Genomic DNA, 15,576 nt, shown 5'->3' on the forward strand with positions numbered 1-15,576 from the left:
TCCGATTCCCAATGACCAATATTAGTCCATCTCTGCTCACTAATGCCTTGGATATCAATCTTTATGCATTCCATTTCATTTTTGACAATTTCCAACTTTCCTACATTCATACTTCGTACATTCCAGGTTCCAATTATTAATGGATGTTTGAAGCTGTTTCTTCTCATTTTGAATTATGCCATATCAGCAAACAAATGTGCTGAAAGCTTGACTCCACCCACATCATTAAGGTTGACCCTAGTGTTTCCACTGTCTCTTTTCAGAAGTAGACTGTCAGGTCCTTCTTCCTAGTCTGTCTTAGTCTGGAAGCTCAGCTGAAACCAGTCTGCCTTGGGTAAACCTGCTGATATTTGAATACTGGTGCCATAGCTTCCAGTATCACAGCAACACGCAAGCCTGCACAGTATGACAAACTGACAGACAAGTTGGGGAAAGGACTAATGGACCACGTGAACCACAGCCTCATAAGGACTAATGGGCCACATCCACTCCAGCCTCCACCAGCCTGAGTCCAGAAGAACTAGACGGTGCCTGGCTATCACCACCAACCACTCTGACAGGGATCACCATAGAGGGTCCCAGACAGAGCAGGAGAAAAGTGTAGGATAAAATTCAAATTCACAAAAAGACCATACTTACTGGTCTGACAGAGACTGAAGAACTCCCCAAGACTATGGCCCCCAGACACCTTGCTAACTCAAAACTGAAGTCACTCCCAAAGTCCATCATTCAACCAAGAATTAGACAGGCCTGTAAAACAAAAAATTACACACATGAGGAACATGCTTCTCAGTTCAATCAAGTACATGAGATCAAATGGGCAACATCTGCCCAAAAGCAAAGATGAGAAGGCAGGAATGGACAGGAAAATTGAACCAATGGAAATGGTGAACCTGGGGTGAAAGGTGGAGGAGAGTGCTAACATATTGTGGGAATTACAACCAATGTCACGAGACAATTTGTGTATAAAATTTTTAATGAGAAACTAATTTGCTCTGTAAACTTGCACCTAAAGTACAGTTAAAAAAAAAAAAAGAAATGTATATTGCAACACTGCTTGTAATAATAAAAAAAAATACACTAGCAAAATCCAGAAATGACCTAATGTCCATCAGTGGTGAAAAGTATATAAATTATGTATATTAATTCTATGCAACAGTTAAAAAGACTGAGGTATATATACAAATGTGGGAAGAGCTCCAGAAATAATGTTAAGTTAAAATAGCAAGGTATAGAACAATCATTCAGTATGATACCATTTATGGAAATATAGACTCATAAAGCAAAAATGCATATTTTCAAAGGCTATGTACATGGACTTTAATATGCATAAAAAACCTGGAAGATTACATACAAGTGTATAACAGTTGGTACCCTCTTGGGGGTGCAGGAAGGTACTGAAATTGAGGGTTATGATCAAAGAGATAGTTTCTTACCTGTGGTATTCTAATTTTTTACAAGGAATCTATATGCTATAGAATTGAAATACAATTTAAAAAACACTACCAGGCACAGTGTCTGGAATGTAATAAGCACTCAATAAGTGTTATTTCTCTTCCTTTGGCATAATATCTTTCTATTAACTGCCAAGTGAATTTGGATTCATTTATTAAGTAAGTATTTTCTAAGCTCCTAGTTTGCCTCCAGCAATGTTCTATGATTTGGGAAAACAGTAGAGAACAGGTTAGACAAGGATGTCAACAACTTGGGGAGAGGACAGATACCGAGCAAGATAAAACAAAGTCTAGAAGGTGCTGTGGGAACACGCTGCAGGAACCAAGTCTGGAGGAGTCAAGGATCATGAAAGGCTTTACAAAGTAATGCCCAGTCTAAGTTATAGGTCTTCCCCTGTATCAGCCTCCAATAACGCAAGTGGCCAGAGAATAGATCAAATGAGAATAGCATGAATTACAAGAGGGATTGAGGCAAAACTCAAAAAAGCAAAAACAAATCTGTTGCCATAGAGTTAATTCCAACTCATGGAGATGCTACCTGTTATAGAGTAGAACCATGCTCCATAAGGTTTTCTTGGTTGTAATATTAACAGAAGAAAACTACCAGGCCTTTCTCCCATGGTGCCACTGGGTGAGTTCAAACCACCAATCTTTAGGTAAGTAGTTGAGCACAAACCATTTGTGTCACCGAGGGACTTTGAGGCAGAATAGTTATGCCCAAAGTAGATGTGACTTAGGGATACCTGTCATAATATACCATGATTTATACACAAAACCATTAAAGAAGCTGGGCCTCAGAAATACTTGTCCTTTGTTCAAGAAGCATCTTGTAAAATGAGATCAAACACAATTTAAAAACCACATTCAGTTCTGCCGCAAACTCACGGGTTATCCTATCTGAGACTACGTAATGGAGTTGGGCGCCTTTTGAGATGATGCCTGAAAATGAAAGCAAGGGAGCCAGAATCCTGGGACAGGCTGTGGTCAAATTCCGGAGAAACATGAAGTAACATCACCTTGGGGTTGGGCTGAAGACAGTGAGTCAAGTGTCCATATAAGGCCAAAAGTAAGAACTGTTCTAGAGGACAGATATGAAGCATAGCTGCCAAGGAAGGCTCTCTTCCCTGATGCTGTTCTGTAAACCAGATTGTCCCATTCAGTCACCAGGATGTTTCAGCCATGAACATTAACCTCATGGCATTTGACTCTCTTTCAGGACTTATCACTCGCCCTTACTCCTGTTCTTTACTTGTTGCGGCTTCACAGCTTTTGATCCTCTGGTTTTGGCTCCTATTTCCGGCGCTGGTGGACTTGATGACTCTGCAGATGTGACCCTTGGTCTTCTCAGACCTAGTTTAAAGCCACTCTATGGCTTTCTTGACTCCGGCCACTTTGAGTAACTATTACGGAACTCAACTCAGGTAAGGCTCTCAGCTTCCTGAGAGTCAGCCTTTCTGGTCAGTACCAACCCTTGGATAGCTAAGAATCCAAGGCAAGTAGAACAGAAAATTTGTCCTGGGTGATGACAAATAGATTGGTGTGAGCAGGGTTATATTATAAAGATTCTGTAATGAAGAACATGGTTCTGGTGCCATGTCCTAGCTAGCTGTAAAGACATGGTATCCTGGACCCAACCCCTGATGTCCTACAACCAAGAATTTTCATGGAAAAGCATATTTATTTTCTATTGCAAATGACCAGAATTGAAATCCTATAAGTCTATGACAAGAAAAGTTAAGAGAAGAAAACAAGCTTTTATTGAGCACTAATTGTACAGTAGACATGTGGGTTGAGGATTTTATTCAAAATGGTTTAATTTATGACGCTTCTGTGAGCCACTTATAGTCATGCCTATTTTAGATATTGCAAACCTGTAAGTGTTTTTTTTTTTTTCAATTCAAGGGAATAGAAGACACAGAAAGGACATCTGCTTCTTCCTCTCCTTGAGTTTTTTCAATGTCTCTTTGATTTCCTTATTTCGCAGACTGTATATGATGGGGTTCAGCATGGGAATCACAGCTCCATAGAACATGAACACCACCTTATCTTGGTCCTGTGAGTGGCCAGTACTGGAATGAAGATATGAGAAGAGGCCAGAGCCAAAGAAGAGAATCACTGTGGTCAAATGAGAAGCACAGGTGTTGAATGCCTTTGCCTGCCCCTGGGGTGAATGGATCTTCATAACAACAGCAATGATGTAGCCATAGGAAACCAGAACAATAAGAGCTGATGTCCCACCAACTGCACACACTACAAGAAAGTTCACCACCTGGCTGAGGAAGGTACTAGAACAAGACAAGTTCAGTAAGGGTGGCAGGTCACAGAAAAAGTGGTTGATGACTCATGGTCCACAGAAATGAAGCTGGAATATGGAGCTGGTTTGGACCAATCCAGAGAGGAATCCTCCAGTGTATGCTGTAATGGCCATCCCCAGACAGAGGGAGGGTGACTTGAGGGCTGTGTAGAGCAGAGGGTTTGAGATTGCAGCATAACGATCATACGCCATAGCCACCAGGAGACAGCACTCTGTGCCTCCCATTCCAATGAAGATGAAAAACTGGGCAGCACAGCCCACAAAGGAGATGGTCTTCCGTTCCTTGAAGAAGTCATAGAGCATCTTAGGGGTTATGGAGGAGGTGTATGAGATATCAACCAAGGACAAGTTACCAAGGGAGAAATATATGGGGGTGTGGAGGTGTGACTGCATCCTGATAAGGACAATGAGGCCCAGGTTCCAAGTCAGGGTCATGAGGTAGATCCCCAGAAACAGCACAAAGAGGACAACCTGTAGCTTGGGCTTCTCTGAAAATCCCAGGAGGATGAAATTGGTCATTATGCTGATATTCTTTCCCACAGCCATGTCTCAACTCTCTGCTGCCTTCAGAGCCCCCAAAAGAGATTCCTGGGCCAATGAAAATCCAGGTGAAGAAAAGATTTTGTTCTGTCATAGAATCATAAACTCCCAGAGTCAGAAGAGACACTGGAATGCAAATGTCCTGCCTCTGATGCAGAATTCCCCTCTACAGCATCACTGGGTCTTTCATAGAGACTATTGTCACCCTGATTTGATGCATTTGTTTATGTCAAAGGTAACTGGCCCCAGAGTAGACAGTTCAGCATTTTCATATTGTCATTTCATTATCACCTCCACTGTCAGCTTCACCACCGTCACCAACCAAACCAAAAACCCACTGCTGTTGAGTTGATTCCAACTCATAACAACCCTATGGGACAGAGTAGAACTGCCCCCACAGAGTTCCCAAGGAGTGCCTGGTGGATTTGAACTCCCAACCTTCTGGTTAGCAGCTGAACTCTTAACCGCTATGCCATCAAAAATCACCAAAGGAAGTTATTAACGGTACTTAGACTAAGTAACCCTTTTAAAAGAATTCCTCTAAGCATTGAATTGAATTATTGATCCATTCAGATTTAGACTACACATTCTTTTTTCTTTTTTTTTTTTTAAGAAAGACATATATCACAAAGTGCAAAGCGTGGAGCAGCAATTGTGTGTTTCTTGTCATCACAGTTTGTTTCGGATCTGGTTTTATGGGGTCAAGTTGTTTTTTTGTTTTTTTCTTCTCCAAGCAGTGGAATGAAGCATATAGAGCTGTGGAAAACTGATATTCCTCTTAGAACAAAAACAAAACAAGATTTAACACTGTGAGAAGTAATGCTTATTGTGCAAAACCACCATCAACTGATCAAAGACTTTGCACCTAGTGTGTCAGACAGAGCTAGATACTGATGATGATGTAGAAGTTAATAAAATCTTATTGTAAAGTTCAAAATACTCAGCTTAATATACGCAACACACAGAAAAACAGATAAATCACAGCACAGGGTGAGTTGTCTGAAGAAAAGCATTTATCTAATGTTCTGGAGCCTGAACATAGCAGATGGAGACTTCAGGGAGATGTCTTTGAGGAGGATTCCAGAGATAATAAGGGGTTTACCAGGATGAAAACTTGATGTGTGTCAGGGTTGGGAAGGGGTTGGTTCAGAGTTCTGGAGACTAAAGAAGGGAAAAGCATTTGAAAAAAGCACAGGGGAGCAGAATGTTTGAAGAACCTCAAAAATTTCAGCATGGCAGAACACAGGTTGATTGAGGTTAAGAGAAGATATAGAAGTTGAGTTTGGAGGGATGGTGAGGGGGAAAATTGTAAAAGATCTTCAAAAGCAAAGATGGCAAGAATGTTTGTGTAATTATTTCACACACACGTATATTGGCGTGTGCTGTATGAATAATTGCATATGTATATTCATATTTTATTGCAAACTTCTCAATTTATTTCAACCTTCCCCAAATGGAACTGGACTTCTGTTCCCTTAGCCCTGCTCAGATTTTTCATAACACATCACCTTCTAGCATTCCATTTAATTGATTTATTTGTTTCTTGATTGTTGATTATGTCTCTCCCCACTAGAATGTTAGTTTAACATAGGCAGTTTTAACAAAAACACTTTTACAGTGTTTTTAAGTTTATGAAGCATTTTCACACCCATTATCTTATTTGTGGATCCCTGGTGGCATAGCCTATGAGTTGGAATCGACTCGATGGCACTGGGTTTTTGTGGGTGGCATAGTGGTTAAGAGCTCAGCTGCTAACCAAAAAGGTCGGCAGTTTGAGTATACTAGCTGCTCCTTGGAAACCCTATGGGGCAGTTCTACTCTGTCCTACAGGTTGCTATGAGTCCCAACTGACTCCAGGGCACCTAACAACGACAACAACACCTTATTTGTTGTCGTTCAAAGCAGGACTTTGACATCAGGCAGAGCTAGTTGCTAATCCTCGCGTCATCACTCACTAGCTGTGTGGCCTTAGCCAAGCGGGTATATCACTCTTGAATCTCCCTTTTGATTTCTTTCAACTGTAAAATACAGGCAATAATAGAATTACTTCATATGGTGGTTATGAGGAGTAAATGCAAAAACTTACATCAAGTTTTGGAGAAAAAAAGAAATAATTTTTATTACCTAACGATCAGCTCTGCCAGGATTTAACTCAAAACTCTGAGTCCCTAATCCAAGGTCTCCTCTCCACTGTACCTGCTGCCTAAGCCCAGACTCATGTACTTGCACTTGATATTAATGACTGCATGACCACGTGCCATGCCTTTTACTTAAGTTATTGTTGATCTTTACAGCAACATGTTGGCTTACTCTATAGCACTTAGCACACTCTATTTTTGTTGGTGGACTTGTTCTATCTCTCTGTTTTATTGAAACTCTAGGAGGGTATTAAAGCCTCACTGCCTTATCGTTGTTGTTTGTGCCTTGTGTAGTGGAGTCCCCTGGTGGTGCACAGAGCACACTCGAGTGTTAATCAAAAGGTTGGAGGTTCAAGTCCACCCAGAGATGCCTTGCAAGAAGGGCCTGGTGATCTATTTTAAAAATAAAAAATCAGCCACTGAAAACCTTATGAAGCACAGTTATACTCTGACACACACAGGGTCGTCATGAGTTGAAATCAACTCAACAGCAACTGACTGGTGCCTTGCACATTTCCTGGCACATAAAATCAACCTTAAACCCATTGCCATCAAGTGGATTCCAACTCAGAGCAGTACTATAGGACAGAGTAGAACTGCCTCATTGAGTGTCCAAGGACCGGCTGATGGATTCATACTGCTGACCTTTTGATTAGCAGCCAGGCTCTTAACCACTACTCCACCAGGGCTTCGCTGGCACATAGTAGATACTAAATATTTACGGGATGAGTTCAATTTATAACAACTCCAAAGATGTACATTACAGACAAGAAGTTCATTGAAGTTATAACAGCCCAAGCTTACAGTGTTATTAAGTGACCGAACCAAAATTTTAACCCCCAGTCATTGACTCCAGAGTCTGTTCCCTTTTCTAAACACTAAATATTAGAGGTAGTGGCTGTCCATACAGTGGGCTGGTGCCAGAAACAAGGCTAAGATGTCTCATTCTCCAACAGTAGCTGTTTCTGCTCTGTCTTATTCTAAGACCTGGAGTCTCAATGGTGACTAGAGAGACCTCAGGAAACTAAAAAAAAAAAAAAATTTTTTTTTTTATTGCAATCACTCACACATGCACACAACCATAAGTCTGTTATTGCTATTGTGCACCTCAAGGTCGATTCCAACTCATAGCAATCCTAGAGTGGAACTGTCTCATAGAGTTTCTTAGGCTGTAAATCTTTATGGGAGCAGATTATCAGGTTTTTTCCCCCGTGGAGCCTCTGGGTGGGTTCAAACTGCCAATCTTTCAGTTAGCAACTAAGCACTTAACCATTGTGCCAACAGGGCTCCTTTCCGTAAATCTAGAATGGCATAAAAAGCACCCGGCTGCATGTTTAAAAATGCAGATTCAAGTACTGTTTCTCCCACCTTTTCACTGTGTAACCTTGAGAAAAAATATTTGCCTCTCTCAATCTTAATTTTTTCACATGTTGTCTGTACAGTAAAGAGATTAGTTTAGATCAGTGTTTTCTAGTCTACTTCCCTTCCTTCTTTTCTTCCTTCCTTCTTTCCTCCCTTCCTTCTTTCCATTTATAAATAGAAGAAATTTTTTTACAGACAGAATCTTCTGAAAAATTCCAGAACATGAAACAGGTGGAATTGAGCTCCTCTGGTTAAAGCCGGAGCAGTGGCAAGAAATTGTCTCAGTGCCTTGCCTGCTGCATCGTCCCCACTTTAAAGGGTCTTTTTAACTTCCAGTTCTGTGCTTCTAGGATTCATCAGTAACCATTCTTAGGAAGGACAAAGGGAAGACTCACCTACAATTCCTGACACTCTGGGCATCAGTCAGATGGCTCAGACCAGGCACTTGGAGCAAGAATGAAACCCATCTCTGCTAGCGGCTGGACCACGGGTCTTGACTGAAGAGCAAAAGAAGTTTTGGATGTAGCTACTTTAAATTGGGAAAGACTTGATGGGGCTTTAAAATAAAGCCAGTTCTCTCCCAGGTACCATTGGGCCTCGCTAGTGATAGAGTGTGGCATGTCCCAGAGAGCACCTGTGAGAAGCTTGGCTCGCTGCCTGTGCTCAAGGATAAAAAGGAAGCCAACTTTGGTTGGGTGGAGTTGATTTCCATTGGCCCTGCTTCCATTACATTCCTGACCCTCCCTGGTCAAGTTCCAATAATATATCCCTGTAGGCAATGAAAGCCAAGACTGGTTCTTGGCTTCAAAATATCTGACTATTTCAGATAACAAAAGTTACCTTTGTAAAGCACTAGATATTTTGCAGAACATGTCCAATCAAGGATTCCTTTTGGATGTACACTTCACAGTGACTTTGTGAAAGGGGTTTAAGGTTTAAAAGTGAATCTGAATTAGTTGACCTTATGAGTTCCTTAAACAAAATCTTGAGATTCCATGATTCTGTGAGATAAAGAGAAAGGGGAAAGGGAACAGACAGGTACTAACATTTCTAGTTGTATGGATTGGGCCTTTTGCATACTTTATTTCATAATATCCTCACCAAACCCAAACTCACTGCCATCAAGTCGATTCCGACTCATAGTGACCCTATAGGACAGAGTAGAACTGTCCAAGAGAGTTTCCAAGGAGCGCCTGGCAGATTTGAACTGCTCACCTCTTGGTTAGCAGCTGTAGCACTTAACCACTATGCCACCAGGGTTTCCCAATATCCTCACAGCAACTCCAAAACGAAGGCATTCTTAAATACATTTTCAGTTGGGAAAGTGGAATTTTGGAGAAGAAGCTTGCCAAATGTCACACAGACAGCTTATGACAAAGCTGTAATTTGTACTAAGGTCTTCCAGAATCCGAAGCCTGTGTTCTGTCCTCTATAACTCAAACAAACAAAAAATCCAAACCAGTTGTTGTTGAGTTGATTCTGACTAGTGAATGGCTACCACATATGTTGCCAAATAGAACTATGCTCCACAGCTTTTCTGAGGTGCCCCTGGATGGATAGAGGCCATCAACATTTTGGTTAGTAACGGAGCACTTGGCCATTTTCCTTACCCGAGGGCTCCTCTCTATACCTCAGCACCCCATAAGACATGAAAAATGAGTGGCAATGAAAAAAAATTGCTTGATAGTTCTCATCTTTCAAAAAAATCTATCTGCAAGGAGTTTAAAAGAAAAATAATCTCTTCCAGTTGAGGCAAACCTTTTTGGCCAGGACCAGATACCTCTTGTGTGAGTGTTTTGTTTTTGATTTACCAAATATCCAACTTGAAAAGAGAAGGCTATTTGTGTGCCTGGAGCAGGGGACAGGCAAGGCACAGAAGGAAGTGTGCATTTTACAGGCCCACAAGGCATTGTGGCTTCTTCCAAGGGCTTGTGAAAGATGGTGGTCACACCCTGTTTATGTTGGCAGCTCTTCAACTTGCTAGATGAGAAAAATCTGCTGCAGTTTCCCTTTGTCAACCCCCGCCCCACCAGCTTCTCTTCCACTAGGGCCAGAATCTACTCTTTGAAGCTAAAAACATTATGCCCCTGCTCAAATTCCCAGCTCTTAGAGTTATGCCTAAATTCTTGGAGTCTCTCTAAGGGTTATACTGGAGAGAAGATCACAACAGCCAATGCAGTACTTTGCATGCAATTAATCTTTTCCAGACCAAAACAAAATAAAATAAATAAAAAACACCCACTGGTTTCTTATTCCTTTTGATTGCAGAGTGAAAAAATATAAGGCTAGATGCTTAAGGACTATGGTGTTTCAAAAGTCTTACCTCACTCCTTCCCTAGGCAAAATTTCAGGAAGGATTCTCTCTCTCTCTTTTTTTTTTTTGATACTTGAAAAATAAAAACATTGTCAATAAAATCAACAAGCCTTCTTATCATCCATCTTTAATAAAACACCTGCCTAAAACACAGATCCAATTATGTCCTTCCTTGATAAAGATTACTCATTGGTTTATTGTTGTTCTTTACTCGATGACATCCAGACTCCTTAGCCTGATTCACCAAAACCCTCACAACACACTGGTGCTTGGTAAACATGGCATGGGAATCAAATAGGAAAAAATACAAATGGTGGGATGGAACCCAGGGGGTTTGAGTACAACCAGGTGCTGAAGAAAGCGAGATGCCAGTTGAGCAGTGAAAGAAGAGAAGGAAATGGAAAAGTAGTTACAGTAGTTGCCACTGTCATGGGAAGGGACTCTCTAGATTGGGTGTCTTAGTTATTTAGTGTTGCTATAAGAGAAATACCACCAGTGGATGGCTTTAACAAATAGAAATTTATTCTCTAACAGTCCAGGAGGCTAAAAGTCCGAATTTCCAGGGTGCCAGCTTCAGGGGAAGGCTTTCTCTCTCTGTCGGCTCTGGAGGAAGGTCCTTGTCAGACATCTTCCCCTGGTCTAGGAGCTTCTCGGTGCAGGAACCCTGGGTCTAAAGGACACACTCTGCTCCCAGTGCTGCTTTCTTCATGGTATGAGATCCACCTATCTCTCTGCTTGCTTCTCTCTTTTCTATCTCAAAAGAGATTGACTGAAGACAAAGGTAATCTTGTAGATTGAATCCTGCCTCATTATCACAACTGCTGCTAATCCCACCTCATTAACCTCATAGAGATAGGATTTATAACACATAGGAAAATCACATGAGATGACAAAATGGTGGACAATTGCATGATACTGGGAATCATGGTCTAGCCAAGTTGACAGATATTTTTGGGGGACACAATTCATACTATGATTGGGGAAGCTGGAACAGACTTGGAGACTGAAGAGAAGTCCACAGAGAGGGAGCCTCTGCAGTAGTGGTGCTTGGTCCTGGCTGCTCACCAGACCAAACCCAGCCAGTGGCAGAGCCAGAGTTTAAGTCTGTGCCTCCAGTCAGGAGAGACCAAGGCTGAATGAGAATGTGAGGCAAGCAGTAATGGGAAGAGAAGGAACCCAGACTCAGAAAGAGAGGGGCCTGAGATTGGGGGGGTCAGAGTGGCACAGAGGACAAAGTTATAAGGCTTCATACTTTTGCTTAAAGCTGGCTTTGTCTGCCTTTGTAAATAGTTGCTTGAGCTTACTAAAAATACATTAAAATGTCTTTATTTTGTTGGATTCAGGGTAAATGGGGGATGATGTTCTCTGAAATCTATTCTCAGTCTTAGAATAGCTCCATAAGCCAGCATGGTAAAACCTACAAAAATGTTACCCAACCACATCTGTCACGCAGCTGTGGCCCTCCACACACAAGGCCAACTGTCTATTCTTTGAAGACACTGATCCTTTGGTCCTACTTAGAAAGATGGTTGGAGAGATGGGAGGAGTAGCACCTCCGCTAGGAAACCACATCAGTTGTGGTTTCCTCCACTGAGAGACTCCACCCTGAAGGCTTTCCTAAAGAGGGCTTTCTGAGACCAGGAATATGGGCAAGCATGGAGCCATTGTGAATCATGCATCCAATTAGCTGTTGCTCTTTGCAACATTGAATTCTCCTTTAAGATAGACCTGGAAATGATCCAGAGCCAATATGATTTGGGAAAAGTACAACCACTCTAAAACTTGCTTTATCTTAAAATTTGTGTTTTGTTGGTAGGGCTCAATTTCTAGGCAAAGAGGCAGCTGTGATTAGAAGCAGGCAGTTAAGTTGATGAATGTTCACTGATGAGGACTGCTAGGCTAGATACCAGATGGTGGGGAATGCCATTAAAACATACACACACACGCATGCACACACACGCACACACAAATAGGGGAGACTTCAGTCCATGTGGATGTTGATAGTTTGGTGGGGAGCAAGAAGGAAAGAGAGGAAAGGACAGCTACAGTTTATCTAGCCAAAAAAAAAAAACAAACCGTTGCCGTTGAGTCAATTCCAACTCATGACGACTTCATGTGTTTCATACTAGAACTGTACTTTAGAGAGTTTTCTATGGCTGATTCTTTCAGAAGCAGATTGCCAGGCCTTTCATTCCAGGCACCTCTGGGTGGATTTGAACCAACAACCTTTTGGTTAGTAGCCAAGCACTTGACTGTTTGCACAACCCAGGGACTTCTTAGGTTATCTAGTATTTGTTTATTTTACTAAATCATTAATCAGTCTTGGAAGGAATATGTCTGACCTTTCCAGGTACAGCAGAGAGAGAGAAAGAAAACACCACCAACCAACCCAGGTCTCTCTGTGCACTGCATAGTTTGACTAAGGTCTTAGGACACCTCACTCTTCTCCGGTTACCCAGAAATGGGTCTGGGGAACCAGCTTAAGAGCGGCCACATATGGCTAGGAATGACATGGAGTGACTTCTTGTCCATCTATCCATTTATTGCCTTTCCTCAAGACCAAGTTTCAAGCTCACTAATGCAGGAAACATTTCTGGATTGATTTTTCCTCCCTGTGATTGTTCCGTTCTTCTATATGCTTTTCAAGTCAACATTTACTTGTTGTTATATGCTGTCAAGTTGATTCTGACTCACAGCGACCCTTCAGGACAGAGAAGAACTGCCATATAGGGTTCCCAAGGAACAGCTACTGGATTCAAACTGCCAACATTTTGGTTAGCAGGCAAGCTCTTAAGGATGCTGTGCCATGTAGGGTGGCAATCAGAAAAATAAATCAAATGGTTTCAGGGTTGATAACCCTCCAAATACCCTGGCTCCACACTATCTTGACCTCTATCCTCTACCACCTTCAAACTCTCTGCTACCCCAGTCACACAATTTGGCAGTCCCAACTCAGAACTCATCCTGATGGGAAACTGCTCTACTCTTGAAATCTCAAACTCTAAAAATTTACCAAAACTTCCTGTTTTTCTACTCTGCAACTCCCAGTGAATCTATTTTTGGTTTTCAAAATTTCTTGCCCCACTGAAAAAGCAAAAACAGTTGCTGTAGGGTCAATTCCAACTCATAGTGAACCCACATGTGTCAGAGTAGAACTGTGTTCTAGAGGGTTTTCGGTGGCTGATTTTTCAGAAGTAGCTCACCAGCCCTTTCTTCTTAGGTGCCTGTGGGTGGACTTGAACTGCCAACCTTTTGATTAGTAGCCAAGCACATTAACCAGGGACTCCTTTTGCAGACCTTCCCAAGTTCCTGACCCATCATTCCAATCCTAAGTGATTCCTACCACTACCCCTCCCTATTTTCTTCTTTTTCCAATATTATTGCCAGGTTTAGTCAGACGGCTGATGGGTTTAGCTATATTTAAATGTGTTCTGCCACCTGCAAAGACATTCACTGATGCACAAAATCCATTTCTGTACTGCTGGTTGATTATGTATCACATTCCCCAGGCCATCCCAAAGTAAGTTTTCTTGACATCCTCAACTGGATGTGTTTTCTCCCTCTTCTGAACTCCAGTAGCTTGTGCTTGTTCTTTTATCATGGCTCCCATTACTTTCTGTTTGAGGTTATAGTGTTATGTGTTGTATTACTGAATTACTATAAAAAACTCAATTATTATAATAATACTTGTATTATTTCTCTTTGAAATCTTTTAGGGCTGAACTTCTTATTCATCTTTTTATTCCAATGCCTAGCACAGTGTCTAGCATCAAATAGATGCTCAGTGACTTTCCTAAATTGAACAGGATAATTTTTCTTCAAAGGGAAATTTTGAAAAATAAAAGCTTAGCCAGGATATCAGCTGCAAAGTTTGGAGAGGGAAGTTTTTTCTTAATTGTATTTTAGATGAAGATTTACAGAACAAACTAGTTTCTCATTAAACAGTTAGTACACATATTATTTTATGACATTTGGTTAACAACCCCACTACATGTTAACATTCTCCCTTCTCTACCTTGGGCTCCCTATTTCCAGCTTTCCTGTCCCCTCCTGCCTTCTAGTCCTTGCCCCTGGGCTGATGTGCCCCTTTAGTCTCATTTTGTCCTATGGGTCTGTCTAATCTTTGGCTGAAGGGTGAACCTCAGAAGTGACTTCATTACTGAGCTAAAAGGGTGTTTGGGGGCCATACTCTCAGGTTTTCTCCAGTCTCTGTCAGGCCAGTAAGTCTGGTCTTTTTTTGTGAGTTAGAATTTTGTTCTACATTTTTCTCCAGCTCTGTCCAGGACTCTCTATTGAGATCCCTGTCAGAGCAGTCAGTGGTGGTAGCTGGGCTCCATCTGGTTATACTGGACTCAGTCTGGAGGAGGCCATGGTAGATGTGGTCCATTAGTCCTTTGGACTAATCTTTCCCTTGTATCTTTAGTTTTCTTCATTCTCCCTTGCTTCCAAAGGGGTGAGACTAGTGGGATATCTTAGATGGCCCCTCAGATTTTTAAGGTACCAGATGCTACTCATCAAAGTAGAATGTAGAACATTTTCTTTATAAACTATGTATGCCAGTTGAGCTAGATGTTCCCTGAGACTATGGTCTCCACAGCCCTCAGCCCAACAATTCAGTCCTTCAGGGAGTTTAGATGTGTCTGTGGAGCTACCATGACCTTGCTGTGTACAAGTTGTGCTGGCTTCCCCAGTATTGTGTACTGTCTTACCCTTCACCAAAGTTACCACTTATTTATTGCCTTTTACTGTTTTTCCATCCCCATCCCTCTCCTCCCTTGTAACCATCACAGATTGTTTCTTTCTGTGTGTAAACATTCTCATGAGTTTTTACAGTAGTGGTCTCATACAGTATTTGTCCTTTGTGATTGACTTATTTCACTCAGCATAATGCCCTCCAGATTCATCCATGTTATGAGATGGTTTGCAAATTCATCATTGTTCTTTATTGTTGGGAATTGTGTGTATGTACCATAATTTTTTTTATCCATTCATCTGTTGATGGGCACATCTAGGTTGTTTCCATCTTTTTGCTATTGTGAACAATCCTGCAATGAATGTGGGTGTGCATATGTGTATTTGTGTGACGACTCTTATTTCTCAAGGATATATTCCCGGGAGTGGGATTGCTGGATCATATGGTATTCCTATTTCTAGCTTTCTAAGGAAGTGCCATATCGTTTTCCAAAATTGTTGTATCATTTTGCATTCCCACCAGCAGTGCATAAGAGTTTCGACTTCCCCGCAGCCTAACATTTATTATTTCCTGTTTTTTTTAATTCACGCCAGTAATGCCAGGGTGTGGAGAGGGTAGTTTTACTGAGAAGCAAATATAAAGCATTCAGTGCAGTAAAGGTTACTAGTTTTCAATTGCTGCATAACAAATTACCACAAATTTAGCAGCTTAAAACAACAAACATGTATTGTCTCAAAGTTTTGTAAATCAGAAGTCTGAGC

General features: G+C 41.4%; 1 protein-coding gene across 1 annotated transcript; it reads right to left on the bottom strand.

Annotated features, from left to right (window-relative positions):
* Positions 1–3,351: 3,351 nt before the first annotated feature.
* On the bottom strand, positions 3,352–4,314 carry LOC126080608 (olfactory receptor 5A1-like). Its single transcript, XM_049891796.1, is given in 1 exon segment — positions 3,352–4,314. A coding segment is annotated over 1 exon segment (963 nt).
* Positions 4,315–15,576: the final 11,262 nt, after the last annotated feature.

Source organism: Elephas maximus, chromosome 7 (genome assembly GCF_024166365.1).
Source record: "Elephas maximus indicus isolate mEleMax1 chromosome 7, mEleMax1 primary haplotype, whole genome shotgun sequence".
Taxonomy (NCBI): Eukaryota; Metazoa; Chordata; class Mammalia; order Proboscidea; family Elephantidae; genus Elephas; species Elephas maximus.